This window comes from Streptopelia decaocto (assembly GCF_964273445.1).
Source record: "Streptopelia decaocto genome assembly, chromosome: 2".
In the NCBI taxonomy this organism is placed as follows: Eukaryota; Metazoa; Chordata; class Aves; order Columbiformes; family Columbidae; genus Streptopelia; species Streptopelia decaocto.
This window is the reverse complement of record NC_138655.1, coordinates 144350960-144378579: the sequence shown is the minus strand read 5'-3', so window position 1 is coordinate 144378579 and position 27620 is coordinate 144350960. Positions and strand designations below refer to the sequence as shown.

Here is a 27620-nt window from a genome sequence, read left to right as displayed (position 1 = left end):
AACCATAAGCTTTTTCAATGCAGCCAAAAGCAAGCTCAGACAGTTACAAGGTTGAAAGATTTACAGCAGAAGAGTTGCCATGCTGGTCGGCAGAGGTTAGGGAAAAAGACTTGGAGAGCACACTAAATGAATTTGAATTTGCAGCGCAGACTGCTGTCACAAAAAAAAAGAGCTAATACAGAGATCGGTGCACGCCAATACAGATAAAAGGAAATGCCAAGTATGACGTGGTAGGTTACGTCACCTCTGACATCACCCCTCATGGGCTGTTCTGCTGGCCACCTCCTGAGCAGAATATGAATGAACAGGAGAAGACCTAGAGGGAACACAGTGTCTTACAGTGAGGGGCTGAGACATTTCAGTAGAGTAGCTTTCCAAAGGTGAACATAACGGAGATTTCCGCATTGGTTCAAAGAGAGAGAATTATTTCTCAGCAGCATAGGAGCAAAATTGAATTTTGCTGCTTCCTAGTTGAAAAGGAAAAAGGTTTTTATGGGCACTTTGGTGTGTTTCCCTCCACCTCCTGCACAGCGGTAGAGCCAGCGAGCCCTGCAAGCCCACACCGAGCCCTGCAAGGTCCTGCCTGTGCCCCAGCACTGGGGGGGCCAACTCAGAGCAGAGCTGTGGGCACGGGCAGCAAGGACAGGATTTTCCCTCTGCAGATCCGTTTTGCTGCTTCTACCAATTTGCTGCCTGGGGCATCTGTCTGTTTTACCCTCACCCAACATGGGCTTTGGTCTCTGCGTATTTGGACAAGGAACACAGATTCAGCTTCTCTTAAAGCTTTCCAAAGGTTGGAAGTTGTAGCTAGATCAGTTGAAAGAGCACACAACATTATGTGCACAACATACATATGAACTAAATAACATTCGTTAACTATTGAAATAAATTACTGCTGACTGGCAAGCGAATGCTATTAAATTGAGTGTATGTTTGTCCCAAAGGCTGGTGTTTTCTGCAGCTATTAGGCTTGAAACACGACTTATCCCTGGGCTGGCTAGGCAGGAGGTCAGCTAGATGATCACGTTCAGCCTTTCCGGCCTTAAATTCTGTGGCTCTGTGGAAATTATGTGTCAGAGGGTTGTTCTGCGCGAAGCCAGACTGAGAGCTTGAAATCCACATGGTTACTGACAACTCCCAACTGTCAGTAAAGCTGGTTCACAGAAAGTGTTACATGACTGATGTCTCTACAACTGCACTTTTCCAAACAGATGGGGGGGAAAAAAAGCCACCGGTCTCAAATCAAATTAGTCTTGATGGATTACGCAAAAGAAATTTAACACATGCTCCACATTTTGAGAAACTTCTAAATATAACATCTCAATTGAAAACAATGTATATGATGGTGCTAAAAATATGTAAATACACAGCTATGAAACTATCTTTACCTTACAGAATGAGGACCATTATTAGGGGCTGGAAAAATGACATTTTCTTGATGCAAGAGACCCATGTCAGGGTTGCCACACCTTGTTTAAGCTCAGAGATAAGCTCATTTTTTGAAATGTTTGACTGTTTGACTCCTAGAGGTTTTTCTCTACAGAACACAGGGCAAAGATAAAAATGCTCCCATTGTAACTGATGTCGTCATTGCATCTAGAAGTAATAAATCCGTGAAATTATGGAAAAAAAAATAAAATAACTCACAAGGGGAAATGTGATATTTAAACCCTGTTGCAGCTGGAAACATACTGTAATAAAGAATTAACTAGTGAGTTTTGGTCCACGTCATGGTTTTCTTTCATTATAATTAGGCAGGGGTACAATTTTATTTTACCAAAGTAGTTATACTGGTAAAACATTTACTGCAGATGCAATTTTACTCATATAAGAGATATGATGCATTAGTACGTGTTATGCCATCACCATTTCAGGAAAGAGATATGGCAGTGTAAGAATAGCACACTAATATACCTACAAATCTACCAAGCAATCATACTGGCATAAATGGAGCCATGTAGTTATGGGAACCTACTGTGTATGTTCAAATAGATTCCTGGAAAGCTAGAGAGTGATATTCTGAAGATACAAGTATTTTACAATTACTTGCAGGGATTAATAATTGTAGAAAAGGCAGTCAGAAGGCAGATTTTTTTTTTTCTGAATAATTTCAAATTACCTAGGTAAAACAGGCCCTGAGAAGTACAGTAAATAGGTTCTGTATAACAGAGGAATTATTTTCTCAGGAAAATTACATTTGAATTAATTTATAGTCATTTTGGTGTTCCAAGTGATAAAAAGCAAATCAAATCTCTAGGTTCTTTATTCCATGTAGAACCTGCTTTGAAAAAAAAATAATAATGACAGCTCCCTAATTATTATTTTTGAGGTAATTTTTAAAATAAGAAAAAGAATCTCCCATGTAATTACCAAAAATAATTAACATCCTTTCAGGAACAGCGACAAAAAATCAGGCTGTAGCCTCCTACCTGGTACAGGGCCAGCGAGCTTTCTTTGGTAAGACTGTGGCAGACAGAAGAGGCATAAAAACTACCATAGCAGCAGGCTGACTTCACAACATTAGCATGAGGGACAATTTTGTTCCACTTGTCAGTGAACACACAAAATCATCTTACTTGGCTCAGTAAGGACTAGCGTGGCTCTGTGCGAGCGGCAGAACATCCGTTGCTCCACAGAAAACACCCAGAGTAGCCAGAGCATGGAAGGCACTTGCAGTTTTTGCAACAACAGAATTATAAGAGGGTACTGGAAAAATATTAACTAGCACCTAAGCAGTGCTTTTTTAATATTCAGTATATTTTGCAAACATTAATTTTCATTCAGTCCTGGCTTATGCCGGCTCCCTGCGCCACCAGGCACCTACGCGACTTTGCAGGGACATTTATGTGGTGGGAGGTGCTGCCAGGGAAAGGATCTTGCTCGGGTGTGTGCTGAGTCAATGTGGTTCTCTGGCAGCTTGCACTGGCAGAACAATTATAGTGGCCAAGGAGTTATTTATAACTGTCCTCCCGCAACGGGATTCTTGAGGGAGGATGTTGGTACTGAGACTGCTATTCCATGTGCACACATCTACATACACGGCAGCTGCATCTCGGTTTAATGAACGCAGAACACTGTTCTGACATAAATCCTGGGGTTTTTTTTCCCAAGGAGGTCACTTGTATGGGGGGAAAAAAGAAAACAGCACCAACCACAGTCCATCCACACCTCAGCCAAAAGCCCAGAAGCCTCCCCACAAATTGCCATCACTTTTTCATGAACTCATCAGAACTGACAGCATGGGTAAGCCTCTGACCATGCAAACAAACTCAAACACTCATGTGGCTTCACTCATTTTGGCTTGCCTTAGGCTCACCTCCTCTCAGAAAAGCAGCCACCATACAGCTTATGAAGCCCATATGAGAGTGGGGAAAAGGAAACTTATCCTTGAAAAACTCAGGGCTCCAAACTTGTCACCCCACAGGAAAGCCACCCCCGTGGGACGCAGCCAAGGCTCCCTCCCTGCTGGCTGCAGCTCCAGCGTTTGCTCATGTGGAACAAGTCGCAAAATCAGATCATTGCTTAACCAATTTAACCAGTAACCTACCACAGGTGAAGAAAGACCTTCACAGTATTGTTACTTTCTTGTACTCTAGTATGGATGAACCCGGTAGGAAATGAAACGAACCAAAAATGCAAAGGCAAATGCCTAATCTGCAAATGCAGTCGTTTGTGTGGGGCCTCCATGCAGCTGCAAACTTTCATTATTGCACTGGCTGTGAGCAGGTTGGTGAGGAACAGAAATAATCCTTAGGCACCCACGAACGTGTGCCTGCCAGTTTATTTTCTTTGTTTTGCAGTTTCAAATGTGAGCGTTCATCCTGCCTGTCTGCTGCAAGCAGGCTCTGCAGCAAAGGAGACGCTGCTTCCCCATGCTGAGGTTTTGTACATTTTCCTTTCCTGGCATTTCCCTGTGCAGGGGGAAAATGTGCGTTTTGCTCTTTGTGTACAGAAAATGTAAAGAAACTGGGAAACAGGATGGGGTTGTTTACTAACCCTCTCTGCAAGCCAATCTAATGGTAAAGCGCGACCAAATGCAACATCTCCATGAGAGAGAAAACAAAGCCTGTCTCTCTTCTGTCTTGAATCTCAGGGTCCTGCCAGGCAGACATGATGCTTCGCACATTTAAAGGTGCAAAGCACATAATAGGAGCTCTGCCGTAGGGGAAAAAAATAGTCTGCAGGCATTTCAGAGGAGGTAGGACTGGAAGCAAAAAGAAAATCACAAGCACAACCCTTTCTCCCTTATTTTTCCTCAATATGCAGATCTGTGTGTTATGAACCACCGCAACAGTAGGAGGTGTTGCAAAAAGGAAATAAGCAACTGATTCCAAAACTGGGATTCAAAACCTCTTGCACACAGCATAGAAGTTAGACTAGAGAAGTAATATATTGTACTGATGGGGCTGAATTAAGAAGCTTTCGTTCATGGTCATTCTATATTTATTTCGGCTACACAAATCCTGGTTTGCTTTGGGGGTTCAGAGGAGCTGGAAAGATTTCATACCACCATGGTGTCAATTTGAGGGCTGGTTTTCGTTCCAGACAACATAATGGATGTACAGCAGATATTGAAGTGTCAGTATCAAAGAAACATCAGCGATGTTGCCATTCACAATTCTTTTTATTCTAAGACTCATGTGCTTTGTTACTTTATTTTTTTTTAGTGGAAAAAAAATCCCTCTCCTTAGTGGTGCTAAAATTAGTGATGTCAAGAATAGATACCAAAACCATCTTCCCCATTTATTTTGCTCAGATGTGAATGACGCTGCGTCAAGCACAGAAAAGGAGTATATTAGTCTCATGCCACTGGAAAACAAGTGTATTACATTGCTGAAATGTCAAGTTTCCACCATGCATTTGATAATAGATTATGTGCTCAGTTTCTTGCATTCGTTGTAGCAGCTTGCTGAAGATATGCTCTGCATTCGCCAACAAACCAGTGCCCTTTGGACTGAACCATTCCAGCCAACTGTGGCTTTATCATTAGCTCTTTTAGGTGTGGCCTGGCCTGTCAGATGCTTGTGTATTTAAAAAATAGTTAATACTTTCTTAACAACAGAATCCTTCACCTGACTGACCTTTTTATTTTCTTTTTTTTTTATTATTATCCCATAATCTTCCATCATGCACTCTTCTTGCAAGGATTTTTGGCTACCGTAACAGGTGAAAGGTCACACCTGGACATCATCCATCACCGTGGCATTTTCTCCGCACTGCGATTGCATGGGTGGTTGTTTGTTTTGCAGGCTGCGGTAAGCAGGTAGGAACAACTCTGGGTTGCACACTGTCAGTGCAGGTCCCCAGATGACTTTTGTAATAATTTTAAGGCTCTGCATGTCATGAAATGCCCTGACACTAAGCTTCAATCTGTTTCCAGTTATACCAAATGCCCACACATAAATCTCATTCAGAGCGGTCCCCCTCACACACAGGCTGTGACAAGCTCAGGGTGTGCAGAGCTGCAGAACTAGGTACAATTTCTATATCCTAGTTACCATTTGGAAAAGAAAAAAAAAAAAAAAAGTATTTAGAGTACCTTTATTCACCTCCCTTAACAAAACCAGAGACTGGAAAGAATTAGTGATTACACACATCTTCTCCAAAAGGTCTGGAGAGAATCAGCTTCTAAAAATTATTTCCCTCCAGCTGCAGCCTTGTGAAACCTCCTTGTATTCAAAATCTTACAGCAGTAGTTGAATGAGCTGTGCTGTAGCTGCCTGGCTCTACATACGCTGGTGCTGCAGGCTAGAAACTGAATGAGGGGCAAGTACCCGAGGGATGGGTGCAGAGAGGGAGCCTGTGTCTGTGAGAAGTGACCCACCTGAAGAGCCCCCGGCCGCTGCCTGCTTTTCTCCTCCCACTTTGCCTTCGCCTTGTGCAGTGTGAGATGCCACATTGTGTAGGGAAAAACAAGCTGAGAAGCAGTGCAGGAGGAAGACAATAACACACCACCGGGCACTGGGAAGTAGTCAGCATCTCCAGGAACAGGGAAGGCTGAAAGTAGCAGTGGGCACAGAGAAGATGCTACCAGCTTGATGAAGGTAAAAGGTGCGCTAAGAAAAAGGAAAGTGGACAAATTAGCTGAATAAATTTTGTGACGAAAACAGCTGGATGAGCATCTCTGTAGACTGAGAAAAAACAGAAACAGAATGGAGAGATCATCATCATCTGTCCATGCTTATAATGATGACAGATATGACAGCCCGCCCAAGCCAAGCATTCCCATCCTGCTGCGGCACTTTCTCTTCCCAGAACAAGGCTCCTTGATAGTCATCTTGAGCCTAAGAGAAATTCGACTTACTTTACTGCTGCCTCCTGTGTTTCTATTTACTGTTCACTATTTCTTTTTTTGTTTTGTATTTTCCTTTCTCCTCATCTTGGTGATGGTCACAAAAGGGTATTACCTGCAAAACCGCATTGACTGTGAGTGGGCACAAGGAAAAGGCTTTGGCACCTTCCAGACTCTTTCCCAAGCTGGATCCTCTCAGAGTCTCCTTAGCAGCATTTGTCCCCCATCAAATGTCATGTAAGAGGTATCTATGTTCAATAGTTGGGCCAAAAACTTTTCATTGCGGTGTTTCTCTAGCCCAAAGGGTCTGTATTTAGCTATGTTCTTCAGTTTTGCGCTCATTTGTTCTGATAAACCCTCATCTATATGATTTCAGTATGGAATTATGGTCTCCCTCCCCACCTTTACTCCAATAAACTTCCAATGCAGATATTCCTGTCACGCCATAGGGAATATTCCACCAATTACCAATTATATATCAATACCAGGTACAAGAACTATGACAGAAATTGTATTATCACATAATCTTTACACATCTTCTCTGTGTTTTGCAGACCATTGTAGGAGAAGCCATGTAAAATGCCTTGTGTCGATGGAGGGAAGGGCACAAAAGAATAACTGGCTTTTAAATACTCACTTCAGAACTCAAGCAAATGTGTTTCAAAGTTAAAAAAATGAGTTCCTAACATTTCTCTGGGTGGTAGTTTCCACTCCTGAGTAAATCTCCACTCTGTCCTCACCTCTCAGCCTCGGGCTGCGCGGGATGGGGAGGGTAACCCAGCGTGGCAAGCACCAGGCTGCCGGAGGGCTGGCAATCTGGCATTGCAACTCCTAGCCACAAAAAGGCCTTTAGAAGGGATTTGGGTAATTGCAGACCAGAAAGTTTGCCATCCATCCTTGCTAATGGTAGTAGGGCCTAAAAAAATTAAGTCACTGTAGACAGGGATAAACATGGTCTGTTGGGAACAAGGCAGGATCACCAGTAAAGACAGAGTGGGCCCAGCAGACATAGAACAGTCCAACTCTGAAAAAGCTTTTGATGAGGTTCCAGACCAAAGGTTATCAAATAAATTAACTTGCCACAGGATGGGAGGAAAGACTCTTATAGACTGAAAACTGGAGGTAGGACATGAAGCAAAATATAAAGCTCAATAGTCACTTTTCAGGGTGCAGAACAGGCATTAGCAAGGTCTCCCCGCTGGGGGATTGATGGTGGGACTGACTTTACTCGACACTTCCAGTGAGTACCTGAAGAGGGGAGACTAAGTCCTCAAGTATGTATGTGACACTAAGCTCTGCAAGGCAAGTAACTCTAGAAGGACTTCATAAAACTGAGTGGGCAAGAGTTCCACAATGAGGTACCAGAAGAGTTAGGCAGTGATGAGCCTCTAATATCCAAATCCAGCAGTTGGGGATGCTGGGGGAGTACAGAGAGGACAGGCTGCAAGACTTGACCAGGCTCACCTGCTCTCTGTAGGTAGCACTGCTTCCTGCCACTGTCAGAGACAGACTCAGGGCTGGACGGACCATTGGGCTGATGCACCAGTTCATGCTTTCTGTTCTTAAATGTGCTTCTTGCACACTGTCCTAGGACACTTCCTAATTTCAGTGCACACTCTGATGGGGCGAATTTCTGGTCTGGCACTTAGCTGGGGATGTAAAGACCCATAGAGTCCAACTGCTTCAGTTCCCAAAGCCAGTATTACCTGCCTCCCTCCATGCCTTCCTAGTAGCTGACCTGCTGGCAGGCTGAGCTGCTAGGCACACTAAATATAAAAACCTTCAATGACCACAGGACAGTTACAGAGAGAAGGAAACAGACTTTGCAGATGCACTTTCGCACACATGTGCTCTCTCACTTCCTCCTTCTCCATTAGCAGCCCTTCAAGAGTAAAGGTCTGTGCAAAAATGACAAACACTTGGCTGGAAATCTCTGCTTTCACCCCCTCACCTTTTCTTGGATTTCTCTGGGGTTTGGAGAGCATCCTTTCAAGGTCTAGGATCACTCAGTTTTTCACTCTTCCTCTTCAGCCTGCAGTGCAGGAACGTCCATCCCTACGCTGTGTCCCTTTGAAAGGCTGATGATCATTCCTCCTCCTCCTCTACCAACTTCCTCTACAGACCTGGCCTGTGAGCAGGCAACACGTAGAAGTCAGTGGTTCAGTCTGCTCCACAGCCACACTTTTGGTAGCCTAAAATGGCCTGATTCAATTCCAAAGCACTGTCTGCCCTCAACCACAACAGGGATACCTTAATCCATGCAGAAGGTCACTGTCGGAAATACCATTAATGAAATGAAGCTGAGCCCCTGCAGCTGGCAGGGCAGGCGCCCTCCAACTGCTGCAGCCTGTTGCAATAAGGCTCTGCCTTTTAGCACTGACACCACCAGCACAGAATGAAGGGCAGGGTGGAAACTGAAATCAAGAAAATGTGATTTAGCAGCTTGTGTGGTGTCAGCCCTCCGTGCTGAGTGGTTTCCGCAGTGACAGGTAAAAGGTAAATTCCCTGTCTCTCCCAGCCCCTCCCGCTTCCCTGTTTGGGTTGTATCCTGAAGCCTTTCCTGCGTTACGTCCCCTTTTCCAAAGCCCAGATGCACCTTCTCAGAGGCTCCTGAGCTCACTTTACTGCAGGAGGACAGATGAGCCCAGCCCAAAGAGAGACCTCTGCTACCACTTAGAGGAGCTGCATCCCGGCTCCCCCTCCCCCAGCCCTGTCACCACCACCCACACAGCAATCCATCAGCATCACCCATGGAGCATCTGGGGGCAACATGTAATTAGGAATGATGCTCTCTGCCATTTATAGACATACTGCTGCAAAGAAAAGCTGGTGAAAGTAATACTCACCGACAGACATACCTTACATGCATCACGCATTGAACATTAACGGGAAAAAGTAATGGAAAGGTGCAGGAGAGACACAGAGAGAAGGATGAAGGCAGTTGCTCATCTTAAGCATGCTTGCTCCTCAATTTGGGAATGTTTCTTTTCAGTTATTCCCTATTTTTAATCTCCACCCTAATTTTTAAAAAATATTTCAAAAAATGGGTTGTGCTTGTCATTATACTGTAGGCATTTAATAGGCAGGCCTACATGTTTGCTTTTGAGACATAAATCAGCCTACTGTCACAGCAAAAAACAGCTGTTTGTGAAATGCTATAACAATTCTGCCAAGACTCAGTAACTAGCCTTGGAAAAAGCGAAGTTAAACAAAAGGAGTGTGAACTATGACAAGCAATGTGTGGAGTAGTAATTGAGAAGGGCTGAAGGAGATGTGGAGAGTAATTAGCCAGATAAACAAAACCAGAGGACAAATTATTTAAGTGCATCACAACCTGGAATCAAGGAACAGAGGGAGTACCTGAGATCTGGAAAAGCATTGGAAGGAGCTAAAGGTGAAGTTCTTGCATCTCTCCCACAGATAAAAGTCAGGTAGGAGATGCATGCACTAGTGAATTTGAGTTAAAGTAAATGAAAGAATTAAAAACCAAAACGACAGAGAGACAAGATGAAGGAAATCCAGAAGAAAGTGACTGAACCACTGCTTCATTCAGCAGGAGAAAGGGAAAGAAGCAAATGGACCAGCCGCCCGCTCAGGAAACAACGATAATGGCAGCAGTAGACAGCGAAGGCCTCAGTGCTGTGCTATGGAAAACACTCTTCTAATGAGGAGTTTTCCAATTGCATTATGAAGCCAGATCAAATCTCTCCCTTGCTTTGTTCTTTCACTTGGTTTGTTATTCCGCGGCAGTAGAACTGATGGCAGTTAAACAGGATGGAATTTATATCAGGCTTAGAAATTGTACTTGCTGCCTACAGTTTCCCTGAGACGGCTTCAAATTACAGCACACTTGTGTGAAGCTGCAGAGTTTTGTCATCCAACCATTCCACCAGCCCAGAGCACATCACGGGAACTGTGCTGCCGTCATCTGACTGCCACATGCCTGGGTCCAGGAACCTTCCTTCAGTGCACAGTCACCCTCACATCAACAAAAGCTTTGCCTGGCTGAGGGTTTGCAGGACCAGCTCCCCAGACAAGTAGGACGCCTTGTCTGCAACACTAGTCAACTAACATCCTACTTTCATGTGCTCTTCATGTATCTGTCACCCCAGGATTCCAACACACTAGCACCGCATTTCATTCATCTGCAACTACCTTTTAGTGTTGCGGATTTTTTCAGTTCCTTCACTAGCTATTGCTAGGGGTTTTCACACTGGGATCTTGACAGGCAACTTAGCTGTGTATAAAAGGATCTCTAGCTCTGGTCCTTTGGACTACTCAGGTTAAGGAGAATGGAGAGGTACTTGTGAAGCAGAGAAGCAGGAAAAATCCAGATTTCAGATTGCTTCTGTAGTTCTATGTCTTTCCTTTAGGTGTGCAGTGATGTAGCTCTGTCTATATTCACACAGAAGGAACCCAGCCAAGAGCACATTTTATTATTACTCCAGATGATATTCAAGAGAATGAAAAACTCATTTTTCTCAGGTGGTCAGAGAGCAAGTCCCAGTAAACTGGCAATCTTTCCTCTCTCATCTGAATTATCTAGAAAAAAACTCCAATTGTTTACAAAGCCATTTCAAAGATGTTTTAAAAAATAAACACAAAAAATGAAAAAAAAAATATAAAGAGAGGACAGTTCTGAACTTTTTCACCTTTTCAATTACTTTTCAGTCTCTTAAGAACAGTCACTGAGGTCAGAGTAGTTAAACTGCTAGAAAACAGCTGCTAAAGCATTCTTCTACTGTAAATTAAATGGCAATTTTACCAAACATTCCCATTGCACAACTACATTAGCATAAACACAAAATTGGGATTTTAAAAAAACACTTGGAGGGGGAAGGGACAGGCCTAAAATAACAATTCATGACCTCATGATAATTCAAGTCAATGGCAAAAATTTTAACAGTTATTGTTACTAGTAAGTCATGTCTGATATAAAAAGATACAGAAGTATGAGGAGATGGTCCAAACCGGAGCTCTAAACCTCAGAGAAAGCCAAGTTTCCATCCTTGCTGTCGGACAGGTCGATGTATCACAGGCATAGCTATAGCTTCTGAAATGGCAGCTTCTTAAAACACTGTCATCAAAATCGTTCATTTTCTCCACTTTAACCAAAGGAATTACACAAGAAAGTGAGTCAAGGTCAGCTACACATTGATCACATCAGTAAACAGTAATAAGAGCACTCATTGCAGTTTTCAGCTTCAGAGCACTAATGACCACCACCCCTGGGTGTCCTGAGGTCTTCCTGGGAAGTTCTCCTTGTGGCAGACCCAGCAAGGCAGGGTTGCTGTGCTGCTGCTGAACAGACACGGGATGAAAGAGGGGAGCGAAATCTGTAATTCCTCTCAGCCTATGGGTATGTGCTGTACTCTTCCTTTTCCAGGGCAGGGTGGGGTCTTCACCCATACAAAGAAGGGCAGACTGATCTCAGCTCCCCCTCTGGCTGCGATGGCACTCAAGCAGCACAGACACAAGGCCAGCTCTCCTTGAACCCTGCTGTGCAGGTTTGGCTGAAAATGAATGAAAATTTTCTCCATGCAGTTAGAAACATTTCTTTTTCATAGCTAGCATGGTTATTATTTGGACTTAGTTTGAGAATAAGGTGATAACACCACAAGACAAAGTTAATGTTTTTAATTGCTCTGGTCTGAGAACCAAGGATGTTCTGAGCGCTCTGCCCACAGGTGTGAGGCATCAAGGAAGGGGGACATGGATGGGACAGACCTGATTGACATACAGACTGATCAATAACAGTATTCTATGCCATTAGAATCATAAAATCAATTCATTTGGAAGAGACCCTCAAGATCATCGAGTCCAACCATAACCTAACCTAACTCTAGCACTAAACCATGTCCCAAAGAATCTCATCTGAATGTCTTTTAAACACCTCCAGGGATGGTGACTCCACTGCTTCCCTGAGCAGCCTGTTCCAATGCCTGACAACAGTTTCCATGAAGAATTTTTTCCTAATATTCAATCTAAATCTCCCCTGACACAACTCGAGGCCATTTCCTCTTGTCCTATCACTTTGCTACTTGGGAGAAGAGACCAACACCCTCCATGCTACAACCTCCTTTCATGTAGTTGTAGACAGCCATAAGGTCTCCCCTCAGCCTCCTTTTCTCCAGGATAAACAGCCCCAGTTCCCTCAACTGTTCCTCATTAGACTTGTGCTCCATTAATGTCATGTTTCATATTTAAGAAGAATCTGGATCTTCTGGTCTCTCGTTTCTTCACTCTTTTTGTCGGAGCTGGGTGAGTTCTGTTCGGGATGTTTAGCTCAGCTTTTTTGCCATCCTGCCTCTTTGCAGAGGCCTCTGGGCCCTTCTGCCTTATTCCTCTTTTCTTTCTGGGGGATCAGCTGTTCAGGACCTGGTGCCACTTCCTGGGACTGGCTGCTTGGTGTGGACAGAGTTTGTGAGGAATTGCACTGAGTATCTTTCATATTCTATTTCTATTCTCTCTCTCTCTCTCTATATATATATATATTTACTAGTAGTGTATTAGTATTTTGTTATTAAACTGTGTTTATCTCAATCGAAGTTTCTCCCTTTCCATCCTCTCCCCTATTTAGGAGGTGGGGAGGGGGGTGAGTGAGTGGCTATTGTGGTTGAATTGCTAGCTTGGCTTAAACCACGACACCTGCCCAGCCTCCCACTGTCAAATTTCCCTCTCTTGGGTGTGCTCCAAGCCCTTGCAGTCTTCACAGATAAGCTGGCATAGCATTTGCTTTGGAGTAACTGAAAGCAAGCAAGTTTCATATTGTTAAACTGCTTCTAGAATCGCTGGACTTATCCTCCTTTCCATTCCCATAAGAATGTCTGTAGGATTCATGATCCAATGCCAGGCTGGCATGAGCAGCGCAACCACATCATCACCGTCTGATACAACTGCCTGTCCCCAAAGCAGAAGGCAGCGACAACAAGCCCCATGACCAAACTCGAAATAATTACGATCACATTTTGGTTGACCATGCTTACAAGCATGTATGTATGTGTATGCAGCGAGGGGTTATAGGAAGATCAGAGCAGACTACAAATAGAAGCTGTTCTTTCCAAATTTTATACATTGCTTAAATCATAAAAAAATAACTTCGCTCAACTCAGTAAACTTGGTTCCCTCTTTGTTTATATTCACTCTAGTATATCCATCATTTTTGATCCTTTACTGAGTTACATTGTTGGGGCTTATTTTCTGTGACTTGAGAACCTGAAATTACACTATATATCTTTGTAGCTCATTGAACTAACCAGCATTTATTTTAATTTAGTAAGGAAACATTTGGTTGGGTGTGACCAAATAAATACTGTGTCTAAACCAACACAAATATACATTGCACAAGGCTATAAACCTGTCTCAGAGCTCTAATGATATTGCAAGTCAATGAACCTTCAGTATTCTCATTAACATGATTCCATCAGACCTCTATGTTGCATATTATTAATTTTTAACAATAGATTGTAATATAATTTATAGCATTGTGGGGCAACAAAGACTGAATCTTGGAAGTAATCCAACCTTTTAGGTTGATAATGGCTTTAACACTGACCTAATATTGGAAGGTGAACATGTACAGAGGACATCAGACCTAATTATAAATAGGATAACAGGGATAAAACATGTCACTAGTCTGTATCAGTGAAGACGAAACTTCCTCTGAGAGCAAAGGGCACAGATCTTGTCACAAGACTATGAAGACATAAATAATCAAGAACTTTGTTTCAAAGAAAGACATTAATACACTTTCACACCCCTCAAAATTTAATTTTTGTTATAAAAGGAACAAAATATAGAATAGCTAAATTTAATCTGGGTACCTATTATTTAACTCATTTTGGAGGTAAGAACTAGTAGGAAGGAACATATTTTTATGAAGAAAAAGCAATCCTTCAAAATCTCTGTGGAAATCTTTTTAAGTTGATGACATTAGGACACTCGCATCATTCCTCTCCATAGCATGCTGATGCACAATGGTGAACACAACTGGTTTCTGCTACAGGCAGTAAATCTGATGACCCTCAGCACTTCGCTGAGCACTCAGTGAGCCTCATGATCGGACCTCTGGCTAGAAGGGAACACAACTACAAAATGTGTTTAACCCAAGTAAGAGTAACTTCTTGTGAAAGGCAGCACAAGACCGTTTCCTGGTTTCAAAGGCATTCTCATCATCAGCATATGCTGTAGTATTGCTTATATGTATTTTCTAATTCAATCTTTTGTGCAGTATCTAGAAATACAGTACAGCGGTAATAACGTAATTAGTATTTTCACTAGCTAAATTATAGAGCTGACTGCAGAATACAGCATAGTAGCATCAATATTAACAGTTAAGTATTATACAAAAATGACATCAATAGTTTCAGTATAGTCATGAGAGACATTGTAATTTCCTCTTTCCCCAACATCCCTTCAAATTGTGTCAGATGAAGAAACTCACTAAATACACTGGCTTTTAGTTCAACTCAAAATCTAAAAATCAGTATCTTGAAGACTTCTTAGGTAAATTTTTGTAGGTTCTTGAACAATATTCCTTTTTGGATACCGTATCAGTTATAAAGAGCTTAAGTTCTGCTGCATTGACTTCTCATATGAATTTAATTTTCCCAGCACTTCTGCAAGTTAACAAAGGAGAACAACAGATACCTCACAGCTGAAGATAATGATACATAGGGATTTGTAATAACTATCCAAGACCATAAAAGCAATCCTATGTTAGCGCAAGAAGTGGAACCACTGGCTTTGCAATCTAGTGCTACTCCAGATTTCCTTTCTACCCTGGTCACACAGTGAGATCTAAAAGTCTAAGAACCAAGATATTGGGCACCAAGCAGCCATTAAGGAAGACTGGGAGGCAAGCGTTCTTTCACAGATCCCTCACCTGAAGGGACAATAGTCAGGCACCCCTACACACCCAGAAATCAGAGAACTCCCTTTTACACCAGAAGCTGAGGGCTGTCCCATGGCATCCTCCATGCATAAAACTCCCTTTTGGCCAAGTTAATTCACAACCCCCGAGACCAGGGGTGTAAAATTCATTTTCACCGGGGGTCACATCAGCCTTGTGGTTGCCTTCAAAGGGTCGAATGTAATTTTAGGACTGTATAAATGTAGTGGTAGTTACATCTATACAGTCTTAAAAATACATTCAGTCCTTTGAAGGCAACTGTGAGGCTGATGTGGCCCCCCATTGAAATGAGTTTGACACCTCAACCTAGACCAAACCAAGAACACTGAGGATCCATCCACACTCCATCCACTTCCTAATTACAGTGAATTTACACTTTACTTCACAAAACAAGGTTCATTTCTTCTTCACCAATTCCATTCAGCTCCTTCAACATTTTGTTCATTTGTTTAAGATGCAGATCTCCAGCAGATTGATCACTTCAGACGAGACAAAGCAATCCCTTGGTAAATCCCTCTGGAAACGCAGAACATATTATACTCACAAGAGGTGAACTCCTTGAATTTCCTCTTTTCAGGTCCTCTTGGTTCCCAGTCATTCAGATAAAGAATGGAGCTTTTGTAGGCCAGTTAATCCATTCACTGAATGAAATATGGTAAAGTTTTACACATCCACATGTTCTTGCAAGGCCCTGGTTTGCATCTGTAGATGTAATAATGGCTGTAGTAACGTAGTCAAAAATCATGGCTCAGGCCCCCAGAGAAGATCTTTAAAGACTTGGGTTCAAAAGTCCAAATGCTGCAGTCAAAGTAAGGAGAAAAATGATTTAAGGGCTGTCTCTGCTCACATTTATTTCTGCCAAAGCACTGGCTTAATTTTTTTGTGTGTCTTAATAAGCCACCTCTGTGAGAGGGACTCTTACTTGAAATGCTTGTGTGTCCTAAGCTCAGAAGTAGGCACTGTTGAGTGGTAAGCTGAGACAAACATACAAAGGTGGCATCAGGCTCAAGCTGCAAAATGAGCCTGTTCTTCATCTTCGCTAGCATCACAGTCACAAACTAGCATAAAAACAGCATTTACACAATGAATTAAAATGCAAATCTACTTTTTATTCTATTAAATTGAGACAATGTTACACACTTGAAGCTTGCCAGAGTAGCAATTACAAACATGAATATAAATGATGACTTCAGCCAAAAGGTAGGATGGAATAGAAACGCTGTACATCAGAGCTTGTGAAACACCACGGGAAAGCAACTCTGGCCCTAGGAATGTAAGCCTAAAATGTAAATTAGCAGTAACTGTGCTGTGAAGGGCTAGATCTGCCTTGGGGAGATGTGTACCTCCAGGTAAGCCTCCAGCCACAAGGTGTGGGTACAAGGCAGGGAAGCAGCGTGCCAGCAAAGGAGAGCTGAGGAGGTCTCCAAGTTTGTAGGAGAGGACTTCACACTGCCACAGCCTAATGGGATGTCACATCATCTGGGAGAGTCCTGTAACAACAGGCCAAACAGTCCCACTGGCCTAGGATAGAACTGCCTAGCTGGTGCGAAGATGTTTTTATGCTAGGTCTGATTTGGATTGTGCTCTGCACAATCAGATCGCTTTGAAGGCTTGCCTTGTGCAATCACTTCCTTTGTCAGGAATCAGAAAAAGACTGTGAAAAGACTGTGAACAAATTGTTTAGGCATTGAAATTTAACCCTGTGGAATCCTTACAGTGTAGCACAGTGTGACACAGCAGGAGCACATTTGTCAGGGGACTGAAGCCTCTTCACTCTCTCCGCACAACACATATACATTAGCATTGTGTGGTGTGGGTGTGCTCCCCAGCACAGGATGCAGCTCTGGGTACGCAGCTCTGTGCCTACCCTGCCTCCCGTCTGCACTGCAACTGCGCTCAGCCCTCTGTAACATTTCTGTTCCGTTAGGGAAAATAAAGGCTTCAGATCCTTCAAGACTGTCTGGAAGCCCTTCCATTACATTTTCTTTTAGAGACTGCAGAAGATTTGACTTTTAAATATCCATAATGCATGTGAGAAAATTATTGAATATTACAACAATATTTTTCATCAACCTAATGATTTTCCACAACTGTCCTAGCATTAATAATGTCAGAGTATAAACAACAAAATTGAAAAGGCATTTGATAGAAGCCCACTCTGATGTGGGCTAAGGAAAGAACCCAGCTGGTGTGGTTTCTATACCAGCATTTGTGACACAAACAGTTTCCATCTCAGGCTCCATAAAGCAAGGAACTGTGCATCCCCTGCTCCTCCTGAAAAGCAGAGTCTGAGAGCACCAAGTACCTCACAGCAGGAGCACAGCCCTTTGTGGAATTAAACCTTAACACAAGATAGCCCATCAGTGTTTTTGTGAACTGATGAAAAATACGCTGACAAGTATAGAAGAAAATAGTCATTTGGAATTTGGCAGAGAAAAGCCACTCTAAATAATTTCCAACTGCAGTAAGTCATTGGTCCTGTTTTACGAGTGATAGAAGAGACTACCCCTGTTTTATAAACGCATTCAGTTAATATGTTTAAGAAAGTAGACAAGTTTCTCTCCTGTGGGGGTTTTCATATAATGTCTTTCCTTGTGGCTGCAAGTATTTCAATGTCCTGTTCCAGAAACACTGTTTATTACTCTTTGGAGGAAAAAACAAACAAACAAAAAACCCCATCACACACACACACACACACACCAACCTGCTGCACACAAGGGAGAAAAAATGGTTAGAAGAACAAAAAACGTTAAATGACAGTTACGTATTAGGGAATACTAAAGGGTTGCATGCTGTTCCCTGATGCTACAGTACACCAGAGGAGTAAGCAGAATGTAAGAGCTTTTTCACTCTACATAAAAAAGGCAAAAATATTTCCAGGATGTTCTACAGACAGGCAAGAGCTCAAACCTCAAATAACTTCCACATCAATGTGACCTGCAACTTCATGACTAAGTTCCAAGTGTGTTTCAACTTAATTCTGTAGCAACTTCAGCTCTTACAGAAAAAGTACTGAGCAGCATTAGTCCCATCACTCAAATCAGTGGGACTTAGGTATCCTCAGGTTTCCCCTGAACGTGCTCAGAACTTTGCTAACAGGGTTCCTGCAGCCGAGCAATTCTCCTCTCTTCTGAGCTGCACAAATCTGCTGCTGACCCAACTGGAGCCAAATCTCCCAGGGTCCTTCGCTTTGTGCCTGTGGAAGTTCCAAGTTCACTCTGTCCTTTCCAAGAGGAACAACGATACATACACCAAACAGTGTATTGCTCCTTCCCTCCAGTGAATCCTACTTTAAATTAGGATAACTTTTGCAGAACACGTATTATCTGCCATCCCAGGACCACCACACTATCACATCATGCAGAATTCAGCCCTTTTATCATCATCAGATCAGATTATTTCTTAATTTAGCAGCTAGTAGCATGTCTGGAGATGCAAAATCACATGACTTTACTTTCTGAGAGGTAGCAGTAGGAGATATTTCAGTGCAGAATGGATTCCATAATTAGAAAAAGCACAGGGGCCAGCTTTTCCCCCCTCATCAAGCTTGGGAAGCTCTAAACAATATGCAAAGGCAAAAGGGGAAAATGGTTACAGTACTGAGAAGGCTAAAATTTCAATGAGATAATAACAAACCTTTCTTGTGGACGGAAAAGGAAATGACTGATTCTAAAAAAGCTTCTGTGATAAATCATCACCCCTGCATGAAATTCCATTCATATACGCTGCAATATCTGGTAGTAATGTTAGAGGAAAACTAAAAGGAACAAAAACATAGCAAACAAATTTATAAAGAATAAAATATAGCTTGCTGGAATTGCTGAGCTCTTTCAGTAGTTCAAACAGTAGAAAGAGATTCAGAATCAAACGAGTTTCAACAGCTGTATTTGTGTTACAGTCAAAAAGGTATAAATGTGAAATACAGCTCTAATAAAAACCTAAAGTTTATGAAACTGGATGGTAATTTTCCAACCTTTCCAGAAGTATCTCAGAATATCCAGGGGAATAATACCTGAAAGAGAAACATTTTGTTTATGCATTAGACTACAAGGTATGTTCTGTGCTAAGTAATAAAGCACTATTCATGTTTCTATTGATCAGGAAAAAAATGCTAGTATTAAACACTGGTCAAGGAATTCTACAATTATTCCCTTACAATGTTTTAAGAGACTGCTTTTTCAACTTATGTTATCATTTATACTTGGAAGTCAGGTTTTCAAAAATATGTTTAGCTTCTTTTAGGGCATGTAGGTAAGTGGCTAGTTTTTATATAGGTTCAGCAGCCATAAGCATTGTCTTTACTGAGAAATGTAGATGTTAACTTCTTTTGAAATTATGGCCTTTAATAAAAAAAGCACGAGTTTACACAGAACCATAGGCTGCCAGACAACAATAGTCTACTGCTGTTCATTGAACATAAACACACACCCCAAAGCTAATGCAAAGGCTACATCAATGCGAGAGACATTGATTCTGGAACAAAAAAAATTATCACAATGACCTTCTGTCTCTAATGCCAACTCAAGGACAGAGACTATCCAATAGGTTTTCATTAGAGTAGGACTCTGTGGTGCCATTATTGTCCTGCTGTCATTCAGTTGGTTTTCCACAATGGACCAACTACATGTTTCCAATATGTAAGTATGACCAAAGCTGCATTTAGTTCTTGTTTTCCAGGTTAAGAGTATCTGAAAATTATTACTGACTTATTCTAAAAACATACATCTCAGTACATTTTTGGTTTTGCAGGCATGTAAATTGTAATCTCTGAGCCCTGGAAGCTTTAACTATAAAGAGAGAGGAACACACTTCCATGTAATGTATGCCTAAAATGTATTTGAGTAGAAATCCCAATGTTTTCACACTGAATTAAGATCCATTTACTTTGGGAGATTGTTTGTTTTCTTTTGTTCATTTTCTGGATGATGTCTGCATAATGTAACTCTTAAAAACTCGTATTAGTTCTCTGATTGTAAAGCTAACTTTTCAATGCATTATTATATTCAGTCTGCAAACTGCCTACAATAACAGGTCTCCAGGACAAACCCAGAGCTGGAGTCTATTATAGCAGCTGTGCCTCAGGCAGCACAACCAACACCAAGCAGTAGTACAAAGAGGCAAGCAGGAGATGCTCGAAGGGGCCCTTTATTACATCCCAGCCTATATGACTAACCTTGTTTCACTTAGAGGGAAAAAAAATAGCTGTAACAAAGAAACATTAATTATATCCAGAAAAGCACAGGTAAATGTCCTCTTTCCCTCTGAAGTATTAGCTGCAGAATAAAGTTTCTTTATGATTTTGCTTTTACCAATTTGGCAACTGCTGGCTTTTCCTTGTGAAGACAAACAGGGCTTCATTTTGCATGACTTAGTTTGTAGCTACTATTAGTTGAAGAACTCTGTTGCTATAATTAAAATTGATGATGCAGATTTTCAGAGCCTGTAGAGGGAGTGCAGGAGTACAACATCCTTTTGATATGTTGATGGAGTGAAGGACTAGTAAATGGATATCTAGAATCTAGGAGGGCATTTCTCTCATTATTACAATTTAGGACGGTGACATTTTGACTGTAAGCTATTTAATAGTGTTTCTGTATTCATTAAGGGCAAAGTTCAACTTGGTGCAGACAGCTGGTGTATGGTCCTTTTATATAACACTTAAGCCTCATGATGAGGCTGGGGGAGGAAGGGCAGCTGTGGGCAGAGCAACTGTGCAGGAGAGGCTCTGGACCCTCTGCACATCAGAGGAAGTTTCAAAGGAGCCTCTGAATACCCCAGGCTCTTAGGGAAGTCAAGGATGCATCCAAAGATTCACCAATGCCTGTCTTCTGGAGCCTGAGTAATCCATGAATAAGTTACCAAGATAAACTAAACTTCCCACAGACATCCATTAATATGAGAGCGGTTGTGCTGAAGCCTCAGAATCTGCCTGGGTAGCACAGGACCGACTTTTCTTCCTAGTTTCCTGCAAGACACTGATTATTTGGGATTTGTTTACAGACAAAGAAATTTGATTCTAAAAACAATCAACAGAAAGTGTGCAAAAGTATGTGTCTGGTGGTTTCACTACCTCTGGGTCAGTTAACCAAATGTTATGCTGTTTTATTAAAAACAAATTATGCAGAAGTTCAATTAATATTTTAAATCCTTGCTTTTTGTTGTTCCTGTGAAAAAAAATCTAACAATGTTATAAGTATGAATTTTTTAAATTTCATTCTCCCTACCTTACTATTTCCTCTGGATAGCAGTTGTTAATAGTGTTGATATATTCCTGAAGAAGAGAACCAGGTTCTGCTTGTATTTCTTGAAGCTTTTTAAGTCCACCAGTTGTTACAAAGAGACGACGTGCTTTACTGTCATGTGGTAACACCTACACACAGAAAAGTATATTAAGGAAAAAAAAGAATGTTGACTTTTAAAGATATCTCTGTGTTACTAGGCTCAAATATTGCTTATCTGTTTTTAATTCAGAGGACAGATAAAATGGAACATCAGAGGTGCAACATCTGTAATGACTACTGTATTTTAACACCCAGTTATACAGGGGAAAAAAACAAACACACACACACAAACAGCCCTTCATGGTTATAACATAATTTAACATGTACTTTAATACATAGCATATATAAAAATAATTAATTGAATATTTATCTTTACATAAATAATATTTCTTGAATTATTCCTACAGAGACAAAAAGATTGCGGGGATTAAATAGATAATAAAACCGCAACACTACCGTGGAATAACAACAGCATCTGTTCCACTTAAACCAAGTTATTCAGGTCTTTATGTCAATTCCCACAGTTTAATTGTAGAGCAGAATTTTATATCATTATAATGATCCAGTATAGATTACTGCATGAAAACAATACTGAGAATTGTTGCAAGTGAACAATGCAGCCTTGACGCATTACATGTTACTATTAAATTCATAGATATTAAAATCCTACAACACATTGTGTAGCCATGGAAGTCTTTTACAAACACACACACACAAAGCAAAAATGTGAAGTTTCTGCAGCCAAAGGGGATGAGAAGCAGAAATGATCAGACAATACATTCTGTGCTCCCTGAGTGATGCCAATACGCAGTTCTGTCCAGAGGATGGGAGGAAGGGAGGGAGGGGAAGAAGGGGGTGGGGGCTGAGCCAGGCGAGGGAGAATGACAGCATGTAGCCCACAGACCCACAGGGCTGCAATAATATTAAAAAAAATAAAGGAGGAGGCAGGGTGGGGGGAAATGAGAGATAATGTATGACATCAGCTGCACCTATAACAGAACCAGACAGCTTTAAAACCAGCTCTGAGAGTTACATAGTAGGGGGGCAAAACCATTTTGGAAGCCTTCACGCTGGTCAGAAAAATCAAGCCACAAATTTGACTGTATCTCAGTGTAAAACAAGAGCCTTGAAGGAGGAAGGGCCTGCCTAAAAGGATGAAGGAAAAGAAGAATGAGATTTCTGCCATGCATATAGGCAAACAGCCTTCATTTCTCTGGTCCCTCTAGGCTCTGCAAATCAACAGTCAGGCAGGGGAAGGGAAGGGAAGGGAAGGGAAGGGAAGGGAAGGGAAGGGAAGGGAAGGGAAGGGAAGGGAAGGGAAGGGAAGGGAAGGGAAGGGAAGGGAAGGGAAGGGAAGGGAAGGGAAGGGAAGGGAAGGGAAGGGAAGGGAAGGGAAGGGAAGGGAAGGGAAGGGAAGGGAAGGGAAGGGAAGGGAAGGGAAGGGAAGGGAAGGGAAGGGAAGGGAAGGGAAGGGAAGGGAAGGGAAGGGAAGGGAAGGGAAGGGAAGGGAAGGGAAGGGAAGGGAAGGGAAGGGAAGGGAAGGGAAGGGAAGGGAAGGGAAGGGAAGGGAAGGGAAGGGAAGGGAAGGGAAGGGAAGGGAAAAAAAAAAAGGAGCATAGAGACTTGTCCCTACTATGTACTCCACAGAAGTGTCAGGAACAACCGTGATTGTTTCATTATGGGAACTGAAAAGGCGTCTGTTTCCACAGATCTCCCACAACAAGAACTGCCAAGGAGGAACCAGCAAGGAGACAGGATACGGCGCCCTCCCTGCCTTCCTGCTCCACACCAGGACTCCCAGGCTGGATATGAGAGCAGAAAACTCTCTTGGAAGAGGCCCTAAGGACAGACAACACCTCTGAGACACAGTCCCTCCCCCCAGTCCAAACTGAGACAGCACAGAATTGCACAGACCCTGAGAAGGATAATGCTAAAATGACACAGTCCAGCACCAAGAACGGATAGCACCCCACTCTGAAACATAGCTCAGAAATAAGGCTTTTACTGTGCTATAAATAAGGCCACAGAAGTGATACACCATAGCTCTAAGAAGAAAAAATTCCCAAGCTATGATACAGGAAAGAAAAATGCTTTTACTGCAGAGAACTTCATTTTAAATGTATACTTCAGAAGAGCAAATCCCAGACAAGTATAGTTTGTTTAGTACAGTGTAGGAGAAGAAAAATGAAACAAACCAGAATATCAGCTGATACGAAGGGTACAAAACCAGTGCAACAGCAAACAACATTCAAGTCTACACACTGGGTAACCAATTACTATGACTCAGCTCATTAATAGCTCCAGTCAGCACACAGAAGCAAAAGGCACTGGATTCTGTGCAAATCTCTATTCTCTGCACAGACTTAGCAGGAAGACAGGACAAACCTAGGAGTGGCAGTGTAATCAGGAATCTGCACTACAAACAGCAGTGCTTCCAGAGCTGTGACAACCAGAACTGAATATCAAGAGTGTTTTATTTGGTCATTTCCAGAAAGAACATCTCACCAAGAGAGTCTGGTATCCCCTGCTAACAGATTACACTGCAGAGTATTACACAAAAGACAGTATATAGTTCAGCAGGATTCTCAACAGCTGGTGAACATTGCAGACACTGGAAATCTGATTAGTTAGCAATTACTCAGATAATTTGAAATACTTTGATTAAATTATATAACTTTTTACATGGTGCGCTCAAATCAACAATGTAATTAACAACAAACATTTTTGAATTTTGAGAGGGATGAGAAAAGATTTGGGATTTTTACACTTACTTAATTGAAACTGAAAATTAATGAGGACAGCCTTTATACTCTAGAGCAGGGGTGTCAAATTCATTTTCATTGGGGGCCACATCAGCCTCGCAGTTGCCTTCAAAGGGACAAATGTAATTTTAGAACTGTATAAATGCGGAAGTAGTTACATTTATACAGTCCTAAAATTACCTTTGTCCCTTTGAACGCGCCCACGAGGCTGATGTGGCCTTCCATGAAAATGAGTTTGACACCTCTGCTCTAGATTACTGTAAAATACCTGACTTAAGTCACTCCTGTACAGACAGCTTGTACTTTATCTAAAACAGATGTGACTGGGATTTATGTGATACATTGGCTCAGTGAAAATATTTGCACGTGAGTTAATACTCCACTTAATCTCAAAGGGCAAGGGAGAAAAAAAAACCACCTTGCTCATAAGTAACTGTTTTCCCAGTCTTAGGATGAATTATGGCAGATAAAATAGTATCCAGCTTTATCAGACAAAAAAATTGAATTTTCCAAGCTGCTTCTGCAGGGGATCCTTGAGGATCCTGAGAAAACAACTGAGACCTTTAGAGATATTCCATCTTTGGAAAGATGGCTTCCTTGCTGAATGGAAAACAATTAAAACATTACTCATCAGGCAGAGCCTTTTCTTACCTTGCTAAACTGCCCAACAATATGTTTCATAATATTGGGAGGGGCATCATGCAGCAACGGTTCAAGTGCTGGAAGATATGTGCATTTCTGAAGGATGTTCTTTAAGGCTTTTTTAGTCTATCAAAATGCAAAATAAAATTGCTACAGTAAGGCATCAGTGAAAACAAGAATTAATGTTATATATCACTGAAGTCAGATCAAAAAAGAAAATTGATCAGTATTCTCAAAACGCATTTTCTCAATAAAAACTATGATATCTATCAGGTGACTTCATGAAGAATCAATTTTCTACTTAGATATATTAAACCTCAAAACCTACAGTGCATCACATCCTTATTATGTTATCTACGGTCAAAGTAATGGCAATTTTCCTTTGACTACAATAGCAGCACGAGTAGACCCTTTAAGTAAATTGAAGTACTGTAATATAATAAGAAAACTAAATCAAAACACATTTGAAAAGATTGTGTTCTAGAAGTGGCTTACTGGGCGAGTCTGCTGGTCTGGGATAGCAAAGTGCACAAGCACCCATGCAGGGAGGGAAAGAAAGTGAAACAGTTGTACAGCAGTGCTCAGTTTCTGCAAACAGACTCAATGTTGGCTGCTACAAGCAGTAATGACCTTCTTGGGTAGGATTATAGGTACAGCTGATTTGACCTTGATATTTTGGTGACCACTGAAAACGGCTATACAAAAGTTGTTTTACAGATCTGGAACGTGATACTTCAGTCGAACAGTACAACATGGGAGACCATATCCCATCACATTATACTCTTCAGTCGGTTCACTTACTGTCTCTCAAAAATACACTTTGCCAAACTGCAACTCTACTAGTTCCCATGCAAGGAAAGCCCTAAATATGAGCAGTTGCACGTTTTCAAGAACAGAGCTTTGAGCATTTGTTATAGTTTACTTATAATAATAAAAATGTAAGCAAATCTACTACAAGGACAATAATATTTTGTACAAGAGCCTATACTTCAAAAAAAAAAAAATATATATATATAATTAGAAATTAGTCACTCACAAGAAATTACAGCGTTTATGGTTGTATGCAACTCTCATTTAAACTGGGAAGAAAATGAGGGACTAGACTGCTGTGGCTGCACCATGTGATTTGTTGTGCACACCCATTAGGACCAGCCAGTCCTCACAAATGGCACGCAGCCTTCGGACACCCTACACCCAGGAAGTCTGTGACTCAATGAACATCAATAACAGCATATACCATTTAGTAGTTTTTAAGCACTTATACCTGTTGATTACAATAAACATCTCATACTGCAGATATTCATATCACAAATATACTTGCTTTTATTTGAAGATCTTCTGAACTGCGTATGTCCATATACATAGCAAGCAGTGTGGGTAGCACGTTTGATTCTGCAACAGCACGTGCATGCTCAGGAGTGTGTCTTCCAATCTGTCCCAAGGCCCAAGCAGCTGCTGCCTTAATATGATCTTCATGCTCCTCTATCAGGCAGGCACACAGTGATGGTACCCCCTGTAGCATTAATCAAAAGCACAACCTTTACAAATGTGTACCAGGGAAAGACAACTTGAAAGTGGTACAGATTGTTAGAAAATGTTTCTCAATTTACATTCTTCTTCTACAATAAGCTGTTAGTGGTGTCATATTTTTACAACATCAAGACTAGCAAGAATTTTGAATAAATCTTAATAAATCTACTTAAAGAGAGAAACAGATTTAATGTTTTCAGTCAGAAGGCAGTTTGACCTAACACACAAATTTAAGGGATAAAAGGAATATATTATACAATTCAGGCTGTAATAAGAGTAAAGGCTTCAGTTTTGTCAGACTGAAAATAAAATAATTTGAGTGTTTATGAATCTATGAAAAATCTATGAAAGCAGTTTAAGACCAGAAAGGTTCGATTATTGAGTTGTCTGGGTTTTTTTAAATCCACAGCCCTAAATTTCAACTTATTAAACTTTTCTTGAGTCCAGCAGTTCATGTTTCACTCAGACAATCACTTCCAGAAAGATTTCAACTCTTGATTTGAAGACAAGAAGAGATGCAGAATACCTCATTCGCATCCAGCTGTTACTGAAGTTCTTCGGGTTCGGGGTCACAATCTTTATCCTTTCTCCACAGGATTATGGAGCTACTTAGTAGCTGGTATTTTATGCCAGCGTATTTCAACAGGAATCACTTCTTGCTCCTTTAGGTAAGGCAAGGCTACTCAACCTCTAACTAGAAAACCTTTTTCTCCATCCTATGGATATTTTTTTTTCAAGATTCTTTTCAGATACAGACAACAGAACTACATGCACTAGTACTACAGATAGATTAGCTTCTCTTTTCCAGTAATGATCCATCTTCCACACTTTAATACTGCAAAGGACTAAATTGTTTGGGGTTTTTTTTGCCACTGCACTGCAGCAGAAGACCACAATGAAGGGTTGTCCAGTAGGGCCCCAAAAATAATTTTTCAAAATTCATCCTTTCCAGAATATAGTACCACAGAATGGTGCTATCACTTTATATCCTAACACAGTAGATGTGTAACTGCATGTGGTTATGCCACAGTGTGTTTCTTTCAAATGGTTCCATTTTACCAAGCCCTGTCCTCAGCACTATGTACCACTCCACAAGGTTAGTTTCCCCTGAAGTAATGGATTTTGAGTTTATTTGGGTTTCTTTTGTGGATCATTCATTAAAATATTTCATTTCATGATAGTTTACACAGATGCCTACAAAA

At 41.4% G+C, this 27620-nt stretch overlaps 1 protein-coding gene across 3 annotated transcripts in view; it reads right to left on the bottom strand.

The window, feature by feature from the left end:
• The window catches only part of SPAG6 (sperm associated antigen 6), a 67038-nt gene that overhangs the window by 12552 nt on the left and 26866 nt on the right, over nucleotides 1-27620 (bottom strand). Inside the window, exons 8-11 of one of the 3 annotated variants that reach the window (XM_082044956.1) lie at nucleotides 26210-26401; nucleotides 24898-25014; nucleotides 21428-21573; nucleotides 19177-19215 (exon numbers count right to left, since the gene is read on the bottom strand). In XM_082044956.1, coding sequence (XP_081901082.1) covers nucleotides 19177-19215; nucleotides 21428-21573; nucleotides 24898-25014; nucleotides 26210-26401 — 494 coding nt within the window. Of the gene's footprint in view, nucleotides 1-16414; nucleotides 19216-21427; nucleotides 21574-24897; nucleotides 25015-26209; nucleotides 26402-27620 lie in introns of those variants that run through there. The other 2 variants (XM_082044955.1, XM_082044957.1) reach the window with 2 other exon arrangements.